Here is a 15796-nt window from a genome sequence, read left to right on the forward strand (position 1 = left end):
TGAGCTCTGTGGTAAAGGGTTGGACTTGATGATCTATGAGGTCTCTTCCAACCTTGATGATACTGTGATAATTGTGTGTAAAAAAATGACCCTTGAGTTTCAGGGAGTTGAAGGAAAGTCTTTTGTAAAGCAGCACAACTGCAGCCCTGAGGAGAGTGCTCATTAGGTGTGCTAGTTAGAAGCTAGCTGGAATATTTTGGTGAGAAGAATTAGATTGTAGGTGGTGTAAAGGAAGCACTGGTGATGTCTGCTGCACTCGTAGGCTTGCTGTGATGGATAAAAACAAGAACACAAACACAGGTAACAGAGTTGCTCTGTGTCTCTGTCTGCCTGCACTTTACTTCTGAACCTGATGTCTGTGTAACTAATCCTTCTTCTTTCTAACCCCCTTGGCCAATCCTACAAACTCACCTTGAATGTAAGGCAAAGTCTGGGATAAGGTAGAGGGGTGGCAGGGTGGTTGGGAGCCCCTGCTGGGGACTCTGGTTTCTGGGAGGGCTGTTGTGTTCCTGTATTACCTTTTTACCTTGTATATTGCTGTATAGATTGTAAATACCTGGTTGTATGTTGTGCTAAGCTGTAAATATAAAGCTTCATTCTTAATTTCCAGCTCAGGCTAGACTCAGCTGGGTGATTTCATAAGAGTGGAGGGGATGGGTAACACCCAAACCATCACATTAGGTTAAGCCTTCCCTTAGCAGAAAGAAGAATGGCCAAGTGGGCTTTCACTTGCTGTTGATTTTTTTTTTTTCCTGATTTTTATTCTTTTATTCAACCTATTTTTGTGGACCTGGAAGCTGTCTGAAGCAGCTGACTTGCATAGTTTAGCTTTGAAGCCAAGAGAGTAGCACTGTGCTTGCGCTGTGTGGCTAGGAGGGACAGAGCAGTTGGTTGCAAGGTCCGAAGAGTAATGGTGCTGGCAGTCAAATTTGAGTTGATCTGACTGTCACTAATGACCCTTCTCGAATCTTGGCACTCAGTCATGGCAAATTGTTCATCTGGGAACCTCTGTTACAATGGCAGGACAACGTTTGAGCATTCCTGAACAAACTGATTTATTACAACCATTCATTCTAGCTTAATGAAGTCCTGTGATGCCTTGAGTTCAGTGCAGTGTGTAGTCCCTGTTGATGGAAACACTAGCAGCATGCTGTTTCTGTGCATTCTGAACTCACTCAATATGATCACTAGATATCTTCATCATACCTTCATACTGACAGGCAGTTGGGCTTTGGTTTTACTTGGGTTTATAGCTGAAACTTCTAAAGTAGTATCCTCCTTCTTTTGCTTGAGCTTAAGTTGCTTTTCAAACTAGCTGAATTCTGAGTTTGAGCAGTCTGAAGGACGATGTTGGCAAAAGATGTGTGATGTCATTCAGAATAAATGGAGAACTTTTTGCTGCTTATCAGGCTCTTGGCAACTCTGCATTACTTGATCCAGGGAAAAAAAACTGCAAGAAAACATCATTGTCATAGTCCTCCAGTTAGCAGCAAAGAGCTTGGGAATACAACTCTTCAGTTAGTTGTGCATTGATTTTTTTTTTGGGGGTGACTTCAGTCTAGATTGTATAATCTATAGTTTAAGATTTATTTGATGTGGAACTGCCAAATCTGTTTAAAATGTTTGAGATTTGGCCACCCTTTAAGCCGATCAACCTGTCAAAGATGACTTGAACTAACATGAATTTAATTAAACTATTTGTTTCCCTTATTCTGGCCAGGCTTTTAGGATGTTGGGTAATCTAATCTGTACTAATGACAGTTTGTTTCAGGATGTCAGAACTGTTAGGCTCATCTGAAAGAGCTGTGAAGAACTTTGTCCTGTTGTTATCAGTCCTCCTGAGTGAGATATTAAGGGTTTAAACGTGACTAACACAACCAGTTTGAGTTGTGTGGTTTCAGAGAGGACTAAGTTTAGATTTTTCACTTACAGAGGTTAAACCAAAGGTAAAGCTGGAGAAGCTTATTTCAGATAGGCCATTTTACTTTCTCTGATTAAGGTGTTGTTAGCTCACATAAACCATACATGAAGGCTATTTGATATGGCACATAGTCTGTGAGAAGGAATCCTGACAAACTGGCATGCATATCCAGCAGTCATTTTCATGTTTAACTTGCTTTTTCTAGCTTCAATTCCCATCATGTAGGAGTTAAGAGCAGAAATGATAGGAGTGTAGGGTATCACCTGCAAAGCTAAAGCAAAGGCTGCTACAGTGCTGTCATACTATTATCATAGAATCAAGCAGGTTGGAAGAGACCTCCAAGATCACCCAGGCCAACCTAGCACCCAGCCCTAGCCAGACAACCAGACCATGGCACTAAGTGCCTCATCCAGTCTATTCCTGAACATTTCCAGGGATGGCAACTCCTCCACCTCCCTGGGCAGCTCATTCCAATGCCAATCACTCTCTCTGCCAACAACTTCCTCCTAACATCCAGCTTAGACCTCCCCTGGCACAGCTTGAGACTGTGTCACCTTGTTCTGTTGCTGCTTGCCTGGCAGAAGAGACCAACCTCAGCTGGCTACAGCCTCCCTTCAGCTACTTCTAGATGGCAATGAGGTCTGCCCTGAGCCTCCTCTTCTGCAGGCTGCACACCCCCAGCTCCCTCAGCCTCTCCTCACAGGGCTGTGCTCCAGGCCCCTCAACAGCTTTGTTGCCCTCTTCCGGACACATTCCAGTATCTCAATATCTCTCTTGAATTGAGGAGCCCAGAAGTGGACACAGCACTCAAGGTGTGGCCTGAGCAGTGCTGAGCACAGGGGCAGAATAACCTCCCTTGTCTTGCTGGCCACACTGCTCCTTATCCAGGCCAGGATGCCACTGGCATCATTAAACAGGAGTCTTATTCTTTACACAGGGAAATATTGCTGTAGGAGCTCTTGAGAATATCCTTCATGGCAAGGTTTACACTATCTGAATCTTACAATGATAACTTTGTTTGCAGTGAAGGACAGAGATAACACTGCTCCTGTCAGACCTGCCTACATTATTTTAAATGTAGTTTTTAGCTTACCCATGTTCCATTGTATAAACTCTGAAGCAAAAATACTTCTCAAGCTCTGGTTATACAGCTTTAACTAAATTTATTTCCTGAGATGCTGCTGTATGGACCATTATTAGTTCCTGATTATGCAAGTATTTCACTTAAGTGTTGTTGCAATTACTGGAAAATATGGTGACAACATGTGCTGAGTCACTTAGATGTGAAAACACAGAGGTTAGAGAATGCAGAAATTTGCATTGCATGCACATACTGCCAGTGGCATCCTGGCCTGCATCAGGAATGGTGTGGTCAGCAGGAGCAGGGAGGTCATTCTGCCCCTGTACTCTGCACTGGTTAGACCACACCTTGAGTGCTGTGTTCAGTTCTGGGCCCCCCAGTTTAAAAGGGACGTTGAGATGCTTGAGCGTGTCCAGAGAAGGGCAACGAGGCTGGGGAGAGGCCTTGAGCACAGCCCTATGAGGAGAGGCTGAGGGAGCTGGGATTGGTTAGCCTGGAGAAGAGGAGGCTCAGGGGAGACCTTATTGCTGTCTACAACTACCTGAAGGGTGGTTGTGGCCAGGAGGAGGTTGCTCTCTTCTCTCAGGTGGCCAGCACCAAAACAAGAGGACACAGCCTCAGGCTGTGCCAGGGGAAATTTAGGCTGGAGGTGAGGAGAAAGTTCTTCACTGAGAGAGTCATTGGACACTGGAATGGGCTGCCCGGGGAGGTGGTGGAGTCGCCGTCCCTGGAGCTGTTCAAGGCAGGATTGGACGTGGCACTTGGTGCCATGGTCTGGCCTCGAGCTCTGTGGTAAAGGGTTGGACTTGATGATCTGTGAGGTCTCTTCCAACCCTGATGATACTGTGATATTCCCAAGCAAAACCTCTGGTCCCCAAAACTGCTCTGTAGCCTAACTTTACACCTAAAACATGAAAACTATACCTTTGTGGTAACATCATATTTATGTCAAGGCACTAAACTTATCAGTGATTCAGCCTATGATCTTTTATGGCAAAAATTAAGTAATTTAGTTCTTAAAACATAAATGGAGTATGACGTTCAGACTCCAGACTTTGAAGCAGTAGTCTGTTCTTGAGGTTGGATTTGTTTTCCATATTGAGTTTTTTTGCAAGTAGAAGAACACTTGCAAAAGCTTTGCCTCAAAGTCCTGATGAGTTTTTTCAAATGGCTGTCTAGAATGTTCTGCATTCCATATAAGAAGCCTAGAATGTGCTTGTCAGTAATGACAAGATTGGCTGGGCGAGCTGGGGTTGTTTAGCCTAGAGAAGAGGAGGCTCAGAGGTGACCTCATTGCTGTCTACAACTCCCTGAAGGGAGGTTGTAGCCAGGTGGGGGTTGGCCTCTTCTCCCGGGCAACCAGCAACAGAACGAGGGGACACAGTCTCAAGTTGTGCCGGGGGAGGTCTAGGCTGGATGTTAGGAGGAAGTTGTTGCCAGAGAGAGTGATTGGCATTGGAATGGGCTGCCCAGGGAGGTGGTGGAGTTGCTGTCCCTGGAGGTGTTCAAGAAAAGCCTGGATGAGGCACTTAGTGCCATGATCTGGTTGACTGGATGGGGCTGGGTGCTAGGTTGGCCTGGATGATCTTGGAAGTCTCTTCCAACCTGGTTGATTCTATGAATTCTCTTCCCACCTTATGCCATACACATTTTAACACAACAGAACTCTTACCTTAGATGTTACTGCTTCTGTCTTCCTTCCATAGAATAAAAGACTATATCCATCCTCGTTAGGACTTATGCTCATTCATAAATTAGTATGTAAGTCAGGTTTATTGTTAGTAGATGTGAATTCTAGAGGAGAAAGCCATTCTGTGTAATAAACTGCTCTGCAGTTGGAACTGTACTACAAAATAACAGCACTCCTGCTGGAGTGTATTTGACTTATTAAAAGGTATCAATCTCTTCATGCTACAGTGGTGTTAAGCTTGATGTTAGGTGTATCAAATCCTGCTAACATAAAGCTTGAGTCATAGTATCGCCAAGGTTGGAAGAGACCTCACAGATCATCAAGTCCAACCCTTTACCACAGAGCTCAAGGCCAGACCATGGCACCAAGTGCCACGTCCAATCCTGCCTTGAACAGCCCCAGGGACGGCGACTCCACCACCTCCCCGGGCAGCCCATTCCAGTGTCCAATGACTCTCTCAGGGAAGAACTTTCTCCTCACCTCCAGCCTAAATCTCCCCTGGTGCAGCTTGAGGCTGTGTCCTCTCGTTCTGGTGCTGGCCACCTGAGAGAAGAGAGCAACCTCCTCCTGGCCACAACCACCCTTCAGGTAGTTGTAGACAGCAATAAGGTCTCCCCTGAGCCTCCTCTTCTCCAGGCTAACCAATCCCAGCTCCCTCAGCCTCTCCTCGTAGGGCTGTGCTCAAGGCCTCTCCCCAGCCTCGTTGCCCTTCTCTGGACATGCTCAAGCATCTCAATGTCCTTCCTAAACTGGGGGGCCCAGAACTGAACACAGTACTCAAGGTGAGGTCTAACCAGTGCAGAGTACTGTTTTACCAAATTTAAAACTCAAAAATGCAAAAGCTTTTACTTTTCTCAAGGAAGTCATAATAAATCACACTTGAATGATTGTGCTGGGTAGCTGAAGGCCACGCTTTCTAAATGAAAGCTAACAAGTGCAGAACAAAGTACAGCTCAGTACAGTCTTACACATCTTGGACTGGATGATCTTGGAGGTCTCTTCTGACCTGGTTGATTCTGTGATTGTTTTCTTAGTTCTTAATCCATCAAGTTCTTGGAAAAAAACTTACAGCTCTAATTACAGACTGAAATCCCCACACTTCTTCAGCAACTGAATGGGAAGCACTTAGTGGGACAGTTCCCCTTGCTGCTTCAGATTCATGTGCAGTTGCATCTTAAAACCATCTCCGCAATCTAAAGGTAAAGCTTCTTTAGATGCAGTACAATTGATCTGCAGAAGCAGTAAAAGCTTTCTGAACAAGCTCTTCCCTAGTGGAATTTTGTGAAAAGACTGGGCCATGACACAACAACTTGTAATAAAGTTGTACCAAAACTGTCTTCTGGGAATAAAAATCCAGCCTGGAAAGGCCTAGAGAAACTATGTGAGTTACTTGTATACAAGTCCTGTGTAAGCTGTGGAGGAGGCTGTTGACCATAGTGTCCATAGCATAAATTCTGCTTGAGCTGCAAGTATGGAGAGAATAGAATCATAAAATCAACCAGGTTGGAAGAGACCTCCAAGATCATCCAGTCCAACCTAGCACCCAGCCCTATCCAGTCAACTAGACCATGGCACTAAGTGCCTTATCCAGACTTTTCTTTCCAAGCTCTCCTCTTGCATGTTCCTTGTTCTCACACAGGAAGTAATGAGCTGGTGGTGAAGAAATTCATCGGTAATTTCCTCTCCTTAGACTATGCTGGCTAATTATGTTGGATTGTGCAGCATTTCAAGTTGAACAGCTAGAAATAGCTTTTTAGAGCTGTTCTCTGGAACCTCACTGTAGCAGCTGCTGCTGCTTTCAGACCCATCTTAACAGCTGCTCAGTCAACCTCTTCTGAAAATGTCCACAGAGAACAAGGTAATAATTACTGACATCTAACTGAAGCAACTGAGCTATAAAAGCATGTTGTGGAAACAGCATCCCTTGTCAAGTTCCTTTCCCTAATGAATTTCTGACTCTTTCTAAGATGCTAGTCCTGAGGAAAACTGGGTATTGCTTGTCCTTGCTAATCAAAGGTGAACCTGGATGCTTATAAACAGAGGGAAACTATGTTTGTAATTAACACTTTTACATTCTTTGTTCTAAAGCTGCATAAGCACTAAATGCTGAAGTGATGATGCACCGTGCAACTATGAAGTGCAGGGACTACTTTTCAGTGAAGCGCAAGTCAGTGGAGGCTTCAGCTTTGTTTGCAAGTCAGTGGAGGCTTCAGCTTTGTTTGCAAGTCAGTGGAGGCTTCAGCTTTGTTTGCAAGTCAGTGGAGGCTTCAGCTTTGTTTGCAAGTCAGTGGAGGCTTCAGCTTTGTTTGCAAGTCAGTGGAGGCTTCAGCTTTGTTTGCAAGTCAGTGGAGGCTTCAGCTTTGTTTGCAAGTCAGTGGAGGCTTCAGCTTTGTTTGCAAGTCAGTGGAGGCTTCAGCTTTGTTTGCAAGTCAGTGGAGGCTTCAGCTTTGTTTGCAAGTCAGTGGAGGCTTCAGCTTTGTTTGCAAGTCAGTGGAGGCTTCAGCTTTGTTTGCAAGTCAGTGGAGGCTTCAGCTTTGTTTGCAAGTCAGTGGAGGCTTCAGCTTTGTTTGCAAGTCAGTGGAGGCTTCAGCTTTGTTTGCAAGTCAGTGGAGGCTTCAGCTTTGTTTGCAAGTCAGTGGAGGCTTCAGCTTTGTTTGCAAGTCAGTGGAGGCTTCAGCTTTGTTTGCAAGTCAGTGGAGGCTTCAGCTTTGTTTGCAAGTCAGTGGAGGCTTCAGCTTTGTTTGCAAGTCAGTGGAGGCTTCAGCTTTGTTTGCAAGTCAGTGGAGGCTTCAGCTTTGTTTGCAAGTCAGTGGAGGCTTCAGCTTTGTTTGCAAGTCAGTGGAGGCTTCCAAAAAAAGCAGACAGCTTTTAGTGGACTGAGCTTTCTAAGCAAGATGCTACCACTTGTCACTGCTCTGCATACTGTTACCAGCATGATGTGATGGCCTGGCCTGCCAAACAGAACTGAACTAGTGCTCTGATTATTACATGACAAGGACACTGACAGTAGTTGAACTTAATAAGCAAAGGCTTGTTTTAGTTTACTATACTTGCTGTCCTTGGACTTACTTCTGTTGTGAATAATTGTGCTTTAACTGTTCTGATAACCTTGTTTCAAATCCTAGGATGCTGTGCAACTGCTGTAGTTGGAAATTATTCTGGAGGAGGTCATAAATTTAAATGAAGCAAAAAATAGGAGATTGAGCTGGAACAGTTGTTCTAATCTATCTCCTTTTAAATTTGTTCCTAAGGAAAATTATTTAATATGGGTGACTTCTTCAGTAGATGCTTTGAAGGCTGTAACATTGGAGCTTGTAGAAACCCTTGTTTCTTACCCTTCAGAAATAATCAGTGTGCTTAATTTTCTATCTGAAGTAGTTAGATTTATACCTAAATGCTGCAGAGCTTTCTGGATGGAAGGATGATTTTTTTGTGTAGTTGTGCTGGTAGTATTCTTAGGTATTACTTCACAAAGAACACTACTCAACCAAGTTGAAAAAACACAACTTCAGAGTGGTAGCTGGGATTGCAGACTGCTTTTAGCATCTAATTTGTGAAGTACAGTGGGCACAATGGCTGTTACAATGAGCTTAAATAGACTAGAAGAGGTAACGTTATCTGAACCAGATAGCTAGGTTGGAATGCCAGGCTGACAAGTGCTAAACCTGGTACAGAAGTTCATTTATACTGACCACAGTTCATGCTTAATTTTAAATATACTCTCTCACTGTTCTCTGTTTCAGGTCAGGAGCGCTTTGGAAATATGACCAGAGTATACTACAAAGAGGCAGTTGGTGCTTTTGTGGTCTTTGATGTCACAAGAGGCTCCACTTTCGAGGCTGTTTCAAAGTGGAAGCATGATTTGGACAGTAAAGTATTGCTTCCCAATGGCAACCCCATCCCTGCTGTTCTTCTTGCAAACAAGTGTGACCAAAAGAAGGATAGCAGCCATAATCCCTCTCAAATGGACCAGTTCTGCAGAGAAGGTGGCTTTGTTGGATGGTTTGAAACATCTGCCAGGGTAAGCATAAATAAGAATGTAGGAAGTGGTAAGACTCTAGAATTGAACAAGCTATTTGCTTGCTTGTTACTACCAACCTGGGTGATAATGTCACTAAAGCACTTCTCTGTTTGATTAGGCAATGTCAAGACTGAACTAGGGAACAACTTGTGATGTATATTAACAAGCTAAGACAGAATGCTGCTTTATTCAGATAACTTGAGTGACTTCATATATTGCACACTGTAGTCTATAGACTGTCAAGGCAGAGACAAGCTTGTAGTAGCTTAGTTGGAAGTGAAGTTGAACCATTCCTTAAAGCTCAATTGATCCTCAAAACAAAAGGTTCCACCAGATAAAGACAGTGTTGATGACATATCAAATTACTCATCTGGCTGACAATTCCTTTATATGGTAAGCTAAACCTCAGGGTCTCTCTTTTCCTTTGGCTTACTGGCTTCCTTTAACTGAACTGGTGCAAAATGATGCTTAAACAACTCTTAAAGGAAGAAAAAAGTCTGTAAAAGGAGCATAAAAAATGAAATAGCAAACTTTATCCTAATCAACTTAGAGTAAGGAAGAAGTGTAAACGGTGACAAGAATTAGTTAAGTTGTCTAACTTTGTATTTGAAGAAATACTTTCCCAAACCCATCTTACTAAAAAAAAAAAACATATTTTAAGGCTCTTAAAAAGAATGCCAAGATTCTGCTTTGGGTTTTGTCTTTTCCTGAAGCTTCACCTGCCCATAACACTGCTATGTATAAACTTCAACATGGGCTTGAAATAAATGCAAGTAACATTGGAACAAAGCCTAATATGGAAGTGTCCTGACAGCTTCTGTTTTAGGTGGCCCTTAAGACACAGCAATGTGAAACAAGGTTCTTGGTGCAGAGAAAAGCCCAGACAATGCTGGTCCTAGTGCAGTTATGAATTGACTAGTTCAGGACTCAGAAGAGCTGTAGTCAAAGTAGCATAGCTAAAATTTAGGATAGTTTTCTTGTTTAAGTGTATCAAATCAATTTATGGTTTTAAGTCCTTCCCCCTCTAAATCCTCTGATAATTTTTGCCTTTCTGCTGAAACTGATACTTGAATCTTCAGTCTACTTATCAGTAATATTGGCCCTTACCCCTGTAGATTAAAGAGAATATTGAAAGCAGAACAACTGCAGAGAGTAAAAATATTCATAGAAATGTTCTACAAACTTCCTTATACTAAAACTAGAAGAATCTTCTTTGCCTGTGGGCAGGAAAGAGTGCCTATCTGCCAACTACCAAAAGTAGTTTGTGGCTGGCATCCACAAGCCTGTGAATTGTGATAGTGATGGGGCAAATGTTCTTATGATCTAACCTTACTTGTGTGGCATCTTGATCTATGAATACAGAATCATAGAATAGAATCAGTCAACCAGCCAACTTGAACAAAATTAATCATAATGAAATGAATGCAAATTATTAGTTAAAGCATCATCCACTGCTATACATCTGCCATGCTGTAATGTAATTATAATTGATCAGATTAGTAATCATAGAAAATCATTGTTGATGTTTTGCCCTTGTATCTGTTAGCGACTGTCACAGAATCACAGAATCAGTCAAGAGTTGACAGGGACCACAAGGATCATCCAGTTCCAATCCCCCTGCCATGGGCAGGGAGACCCTACCCTAGAGCAGGCTGCCCACAGCCTCAGCCATCCTGGCCTGAAACACCTCCAGCCATGGGGCCTCAACCACCTCCCTGCACAGACCCATTCCAGCCTCTCACCACTCTCATGCTCAACAACTTCCTCCTCATGTCCAGTCTAAACCCCCCTATCTCCAGCTTTGCTCCATTTCCCCTAGTCCTGTCACTCCCTAAGAGCCTAAAAAGTCCCTACCCAGCTTTTTTGTAGGCGCCCTTCAGATTCTGGAAGGCCACAGGAAGGTCATCTGGGAGCCTTCTCTTCTCCAGATTGAACAGCCCCAACTCTTTCAGTCTGTTCTTATAGGAGAGCTGCTGCAGCTCTCTGAGCATCCTTGTGGCCCTGAAGTACACGGAAGAGTGTACTGGGGTGGTATTTCCTCTAGAAACAAAGATGAGCAATTCCAATTATGCAGCCCTGTGGTGAGCTAATGGGTGGCCCAGCCAAGTCAGAGTTGTGGCCAGAGGCCCCTTGATATTGACTAGGTTGGCCCCTCTGTAAGCGAGCTACCTAGAGCTGTATTTCAGCAGCATATCCTGCATGCACACCTTCTTTCAGAATGCATGTGAAAGTACTGCAGTGCTTCTCACAGAATGCAGAAGGAAATGCAGAATGCCCAGTGAGGCACTCTGTTGTAACTGGAGTTTTGAGGCTAATAGAAAAGGTCCTTTTACAAAAAAAGTGCATCCAAACTGCAGCAGAAGCAGAAAAAGGCTCAAAAGAGCAGAACTCTATGAACACTACATTGAACTGTTATCTTTCCTGCTGCAGAAATGCACTTTGGCACTTGTGAGTCTTCCAACTGCAGGTGACATTTATCCTCTGACTCCCTACTAGATTAGAGTATCCTGTTTGTAATATGCATGAGTAAATTTGTCTCAAACTGGTAACTTTTCTTGACAAGCAAGTGTATGAAGAATGACCTGATGCATCTAAGCTGTTTGTGTCATGCTGATGAGACTGTAGATGAATTTGTTTGTCCACAGGAATGTGTGGCTATTTCAAAACCAAAAATCACTGACTACTTTTCTTTCAATATTTATTTTTTAGGACAACATCAACATAGATGAAGCAGCTCGATTCTTGGTGGAAAACATACTTGCCAACTACAAAACCTTTCCTAATGAAGAGAATGATGTGGGAAAACCAAAATTAGATCTAGACCCATTGAAAGCAGAGAGTAAATCACAGTGCTGCTAATGCTGCCGCTGTTGGGTAAATGGAATGGGATGAGTGACAGGACTGTTCCTTAAACTGCTGCTATGGTGCTGCGTTGTGACAATCCATATTGGGTGTCTGGTATTATCTGAATAGGTGATTCTTGTGGCTGTTTACATATTCTTGTTTAGCATGAAACTGAGCATCTTAGGAGTTATCACTACTTCTGTGAGTGGCTACTAAATCTGATTAGTGTCTTCTTTCTTGAGAACATAAGGTAGGTTTACACTCCTGAAAAGGAACCAAGACAACATTCAGTGCCTAGTTTGCCTTTAGGACATATGCTACATTCTAAATACAACTTGGTCATCATGGTTTTAGCTGAACAGAGGCTGGCACCTTTACACTCTCTCACCTGTAATGTCCCACTTGAGTCTGCTCACCCACACACTTCTATGTATTATCCCCTACCATGAGGGTCTGTCTTGTTGCTAGTTCTCATGGATCAGGATGTCGCAGAAATCCTGAAGGGTCCAGTGAAGGATGGGGGAGGTATCTTTCGTAGTGCCCCTTAGGTCTGAGTTAAAGGAATGGCTTTTACCACTGAGTAAGAAAAGATGGGTAAATGGTTGTACTTAACAGGGGAATTACATGGTTATAGATATAAAAATGCATCTCCAGCATTCATGTTTAAGGCAGAATATATTTAGTTAATACTGTACATATGAAACACATTAATGGATGCAGTTGTGCTGATGGCACATAGTTATGGTAACCTCACTCACATAGGCATTCAGTAACTCTTTCATTACTAACACTGAAACCTTTACCAAAAGTGCAAAGAGTAAATATCTTGCTGTGCTGTGATAATGAACTTGCTGCCTTTTCCTTCTATTGGAAGATCTCTCTGAGTCCTGTGAAGGAGAGAGGTCTTGAAGGAAATAGCTTAACTGGTTCTTGCTAGCCTATCAACCCTCCCACCTCTACCTGTCCCCCTCCTCCTCAACCTCTGTCTTTTTTTCAGTTTTAGAACAGTGTTGTGTCTTCTGACTACTCGTAACTGGTTTGTAACTCTGTACTGAGGTGCTTGTGTTTCCTTGTTGTAACTCCAATGTGTTTTTGGTGGCAAATGATGGTCAAAAGGATTAGAGAGATTTCATCCTCCTTGAATACATTCTGAACTCTGCCTCTGCTTGTCTGAGAGACCTTGAAGCTCATCCTTATTTTAATGGTTTCTTCTCTCCTGGTACCTCGTTGCTACTGACTTCAGAAGTTGTATCTTGCTTGATCCGATGGTGTGAAGTGTGTGCTGGATCGGATACACTTTAATCTGTATCGAGATTTCCTGGACTGTTTTTTCTGAAGAGTAACATACTTTTTAAGAGACAAATAAATATATTTCGGCATCTTTTGGTGTATGTTGTTGGTGTATGCTTTACAGAAAATTAATCTTTGAGTCGCATGCCTCACCCTGTTCATAAGTGCTTTCCATTGACATTTGAAAACAGCTTTGTCTTCTGGTCTCTGCCATGTTAAAGGCTTGAGTCACCACAGCAAGGGTTGGCATAAACTAAAATTCTACTTAACTATTATGATCCTAAGATAGAATTCAGATGAAGAGTTTCTTAGGAAGCCAAAACTCTTCTCCAAGCAAAGTCATAGCAGGATGCTTCGGCTTTTTTTGGCCCTAGGAAAGTTGTTCCAGTGCCCTGTCCTAATTAACCCAAGGACTTTGATCTGGAAAGATACGTGGACTTTAGACAACTCGGTTTTACTTTATATTTGACACTTTTTATTCACTTAGCAGTCTAATTTTATACATGTATAGAATCAACCAGGTTGAAAGAGATGTCCAAGCTCATCCCGGCCAACCTAGCACCCAGCCCTGTCCAGTCAACTAGACCATGGCACTAAGTGCCTCAGCCAGGCTTTGCTTGAACACTTCCAGGGATGGTGCCTCCACCACCTCCCTGGGCAGCCCATTCCAACGCCAGTCACTCTCTCTGCCAACAACTTCCTCCTAACATCCAGCCTATACCTCTGCTGGCACAACTTAAGACTGTGTCCCCTTGTTCTGTTGCTGCTTGCCTGGGGAAATCAGGAGATCAAGTTGGTCAGACAGGACTTGCCCTTCCTAAACCCATGCTGGCTGGGCCTGATCCCTTGGCCATCCTGTAGGTGCTTTATGGTGGTACTCAAGACAACCTGTTCCATGATGTCTCTGGGCACTGAGGTCAGGCTGACAAGTCTGGAATTTTCTTGTTTCTCCTTCCAGCCCTTCTTGTATGTGGGCATCACATGGCCAGCTTCCAGTCTTCAGGGATCTCTCCAAGGAGCCAGGACTGTACAGAATACATAAAGAGAGAATTCATCTTGATCAGATAAGCAGAGCCCCTATCATATTTTACTTCATCTTTTGCAATCTGAAATATGTCAATCTTAAATGAGAAAAGTACCTGACGTTTTGAGATTAGAAACTTGAGTAAAAATCTGAATTGGTGCTCAGTAAATATCTTCCCTGGCATGTTTCCATCAATGGATGCCTTCTAGGAGCTTCTTCTGTGTCCTATAGAGCCCTGGCTTCAAGCCAGAGCCACTGCTGGGCCAAGGCTATGCCCATCAGGAATGTGCTAACATTCTGTTACTTTCTATGGTAACCTTTAAGAAGTGGACACACATACAAGACACAACACAGCAACTTCACCTGGAAAGAAAGATGAGAATGTGTAGGTGAAACAACTATGCAGATCCCAAGGGCTTGAGCAGGATTTTTTCGTGGTTATAGAAGACTTCACTGTATCACTGGCAAATATCTTCTAGTGTTTGACCACCCTCACTGTAATAATAAAGTATTTTATTTATTACAATTTCCTGTATTTAAATGTCCATTGTCTCCTATCAACCAGGCAACTCTGAGAAGAATCTAAATTGCTGCCATCAAGTATTTCTACACAGTATTACCACACTTGTAGGTCTTCTGTTAAAGCAAAAACCCCTCTGTCATGTTCTGGAATCCTTTTGCACTCTGTAAAACAGAGGTAAGTTTGAGCTCCAAGACCTCCGAGAGGGGCTTTGGGAGTGTTGCTCTTTTTCTGCTCTTTCCAGTTGGTGTTTGTAGGTACAAGACCAGTGCAGAATACTGAGGACTTCTTTTTCTTTGACTTGTTTGTGCAATAGCATTTAAGATGTAATGGTTTAAGTGGGGGGAGGGGGGAAAGGTACTGTTTTGAGTGGTTTCTTAGGAAAAGGTAAGCAGCATGCCATGCATCCATTGCTAATCAGTGCCTGACATGCACCATTCTTATGTTATTGTCTGTAATTTTAGTTCACATTTTCCATCTGTAAGGTTGTCTCTGCCCTGACAACTTTTCCCTCAGGGAGTATCTGTTGGATATACTTAATGGCTTGAGACAATAGACAGTGAAACAGCTGACTTGACCTTGAAGGTTCTTTGCCGGCTAGAAACCAGCTGTTTTAAAATTCAGATTAACTTCTCTTTCCAAGCAACTTGCCCTTGTCACTGTTGTTAGGCTATGGAACTCTAAGTTCTTGGATAGAGAGATGTAACTTGATGGATGCAAAAATGGAGATTCTTATTTCTTTTTTTTTTTTCCTTTTCTTTTTCTTCCCCTTCCTTATTTTTCCCTCCTCCCTCTTTCCTTTTTGTCCCCCCTTCCTTCCCCGTTTGTCCCCCCTTTCCTCTTCACAAAGCACCTAGACACAAGCTTTTAACACCCTCACTCTTTGCTAAAGAAACTTACTGTAGAGTTTTATGGTTAAGGGTGCACCTTATGATTTCTGTCACAGAATCACAGAAACATTCAGGTTGGAAAAGATCCTCGGGATCACCAACTCCAACCACTCTCCCTACTCTACAAAGTTCACCCTAAACCATGTCCCCAAACACCACATCCAAACCACTCTTGCCCTGAAAAAAATATTTCATAGAATTGTAGAGTCAGTTTGGGTTGGAAAGGCACCTCCAAGCTCATCCAGTCCAACCTAGCACCCAGCCCTGGCCAATCTACCAGACCATGGCACTAAGTGCCTCGTCCAGTCTGCTCTTGAACACCTCCAGGCAGGGCGACTCCACCACCTCCCTGGGCAGCCCATTCCAATGCCAATCACTCTCTCTGCCAAAAACTTCCTCCTAACATCCAGCCTAGATTTCCCCTGCCACAACTTGAGACTGTGTCCCCTTGATCTGTTGCTGGTTGCCTGGCAGAAGAGACCAAACCCACCTGGCTACAGCCTCCCTTCAGGTAG

The 15796-nt window shown here is 43.3% G+C and overlaps 1 protein-coding gene across 1 annotated transcript in view; it reads left to right on the forward strand.

Moving 5' to 3' along the window:
- Positions 1-12936, forward strand: part of RAB32 (RAB32, member RAS oncogene family) — a 28301-nt gene extending 15365 nt beyond the window's left edge. The window contains exons 2-3 of the mRNA XM_064158270.1: positions 8436-8713; positions 11423-12936. Of these exons, the coding sequence (XP_064014340.1) occupies positions 8436-8713; positions 11423-11572 (428 nt within the window). The 3' untranslated portion in view covers positions 11573-12936. The remainder of the gene's footprint in view (positions 1-8435; positions 8714-11422) is intronic.
- Positions 12937-15796: the final 2860 nt, after the last annotated feature.

The sequence above is a fragment of the Pogoniulus pusillus genome, chromosome 18 (assembly GCF_015220805.1).
Source record: "Pogoniulus pusillus isolate bPogPus1 chromosome 18, bPogPus1.pri, whole genome shotgun sequence".
Classification (NCBI taxonomy): Eukaryota; Metazoa; Chordata; class Aves; order Piciformes; family Lybiidae; genus Pogoniulus; species Pogoniulus pusillus.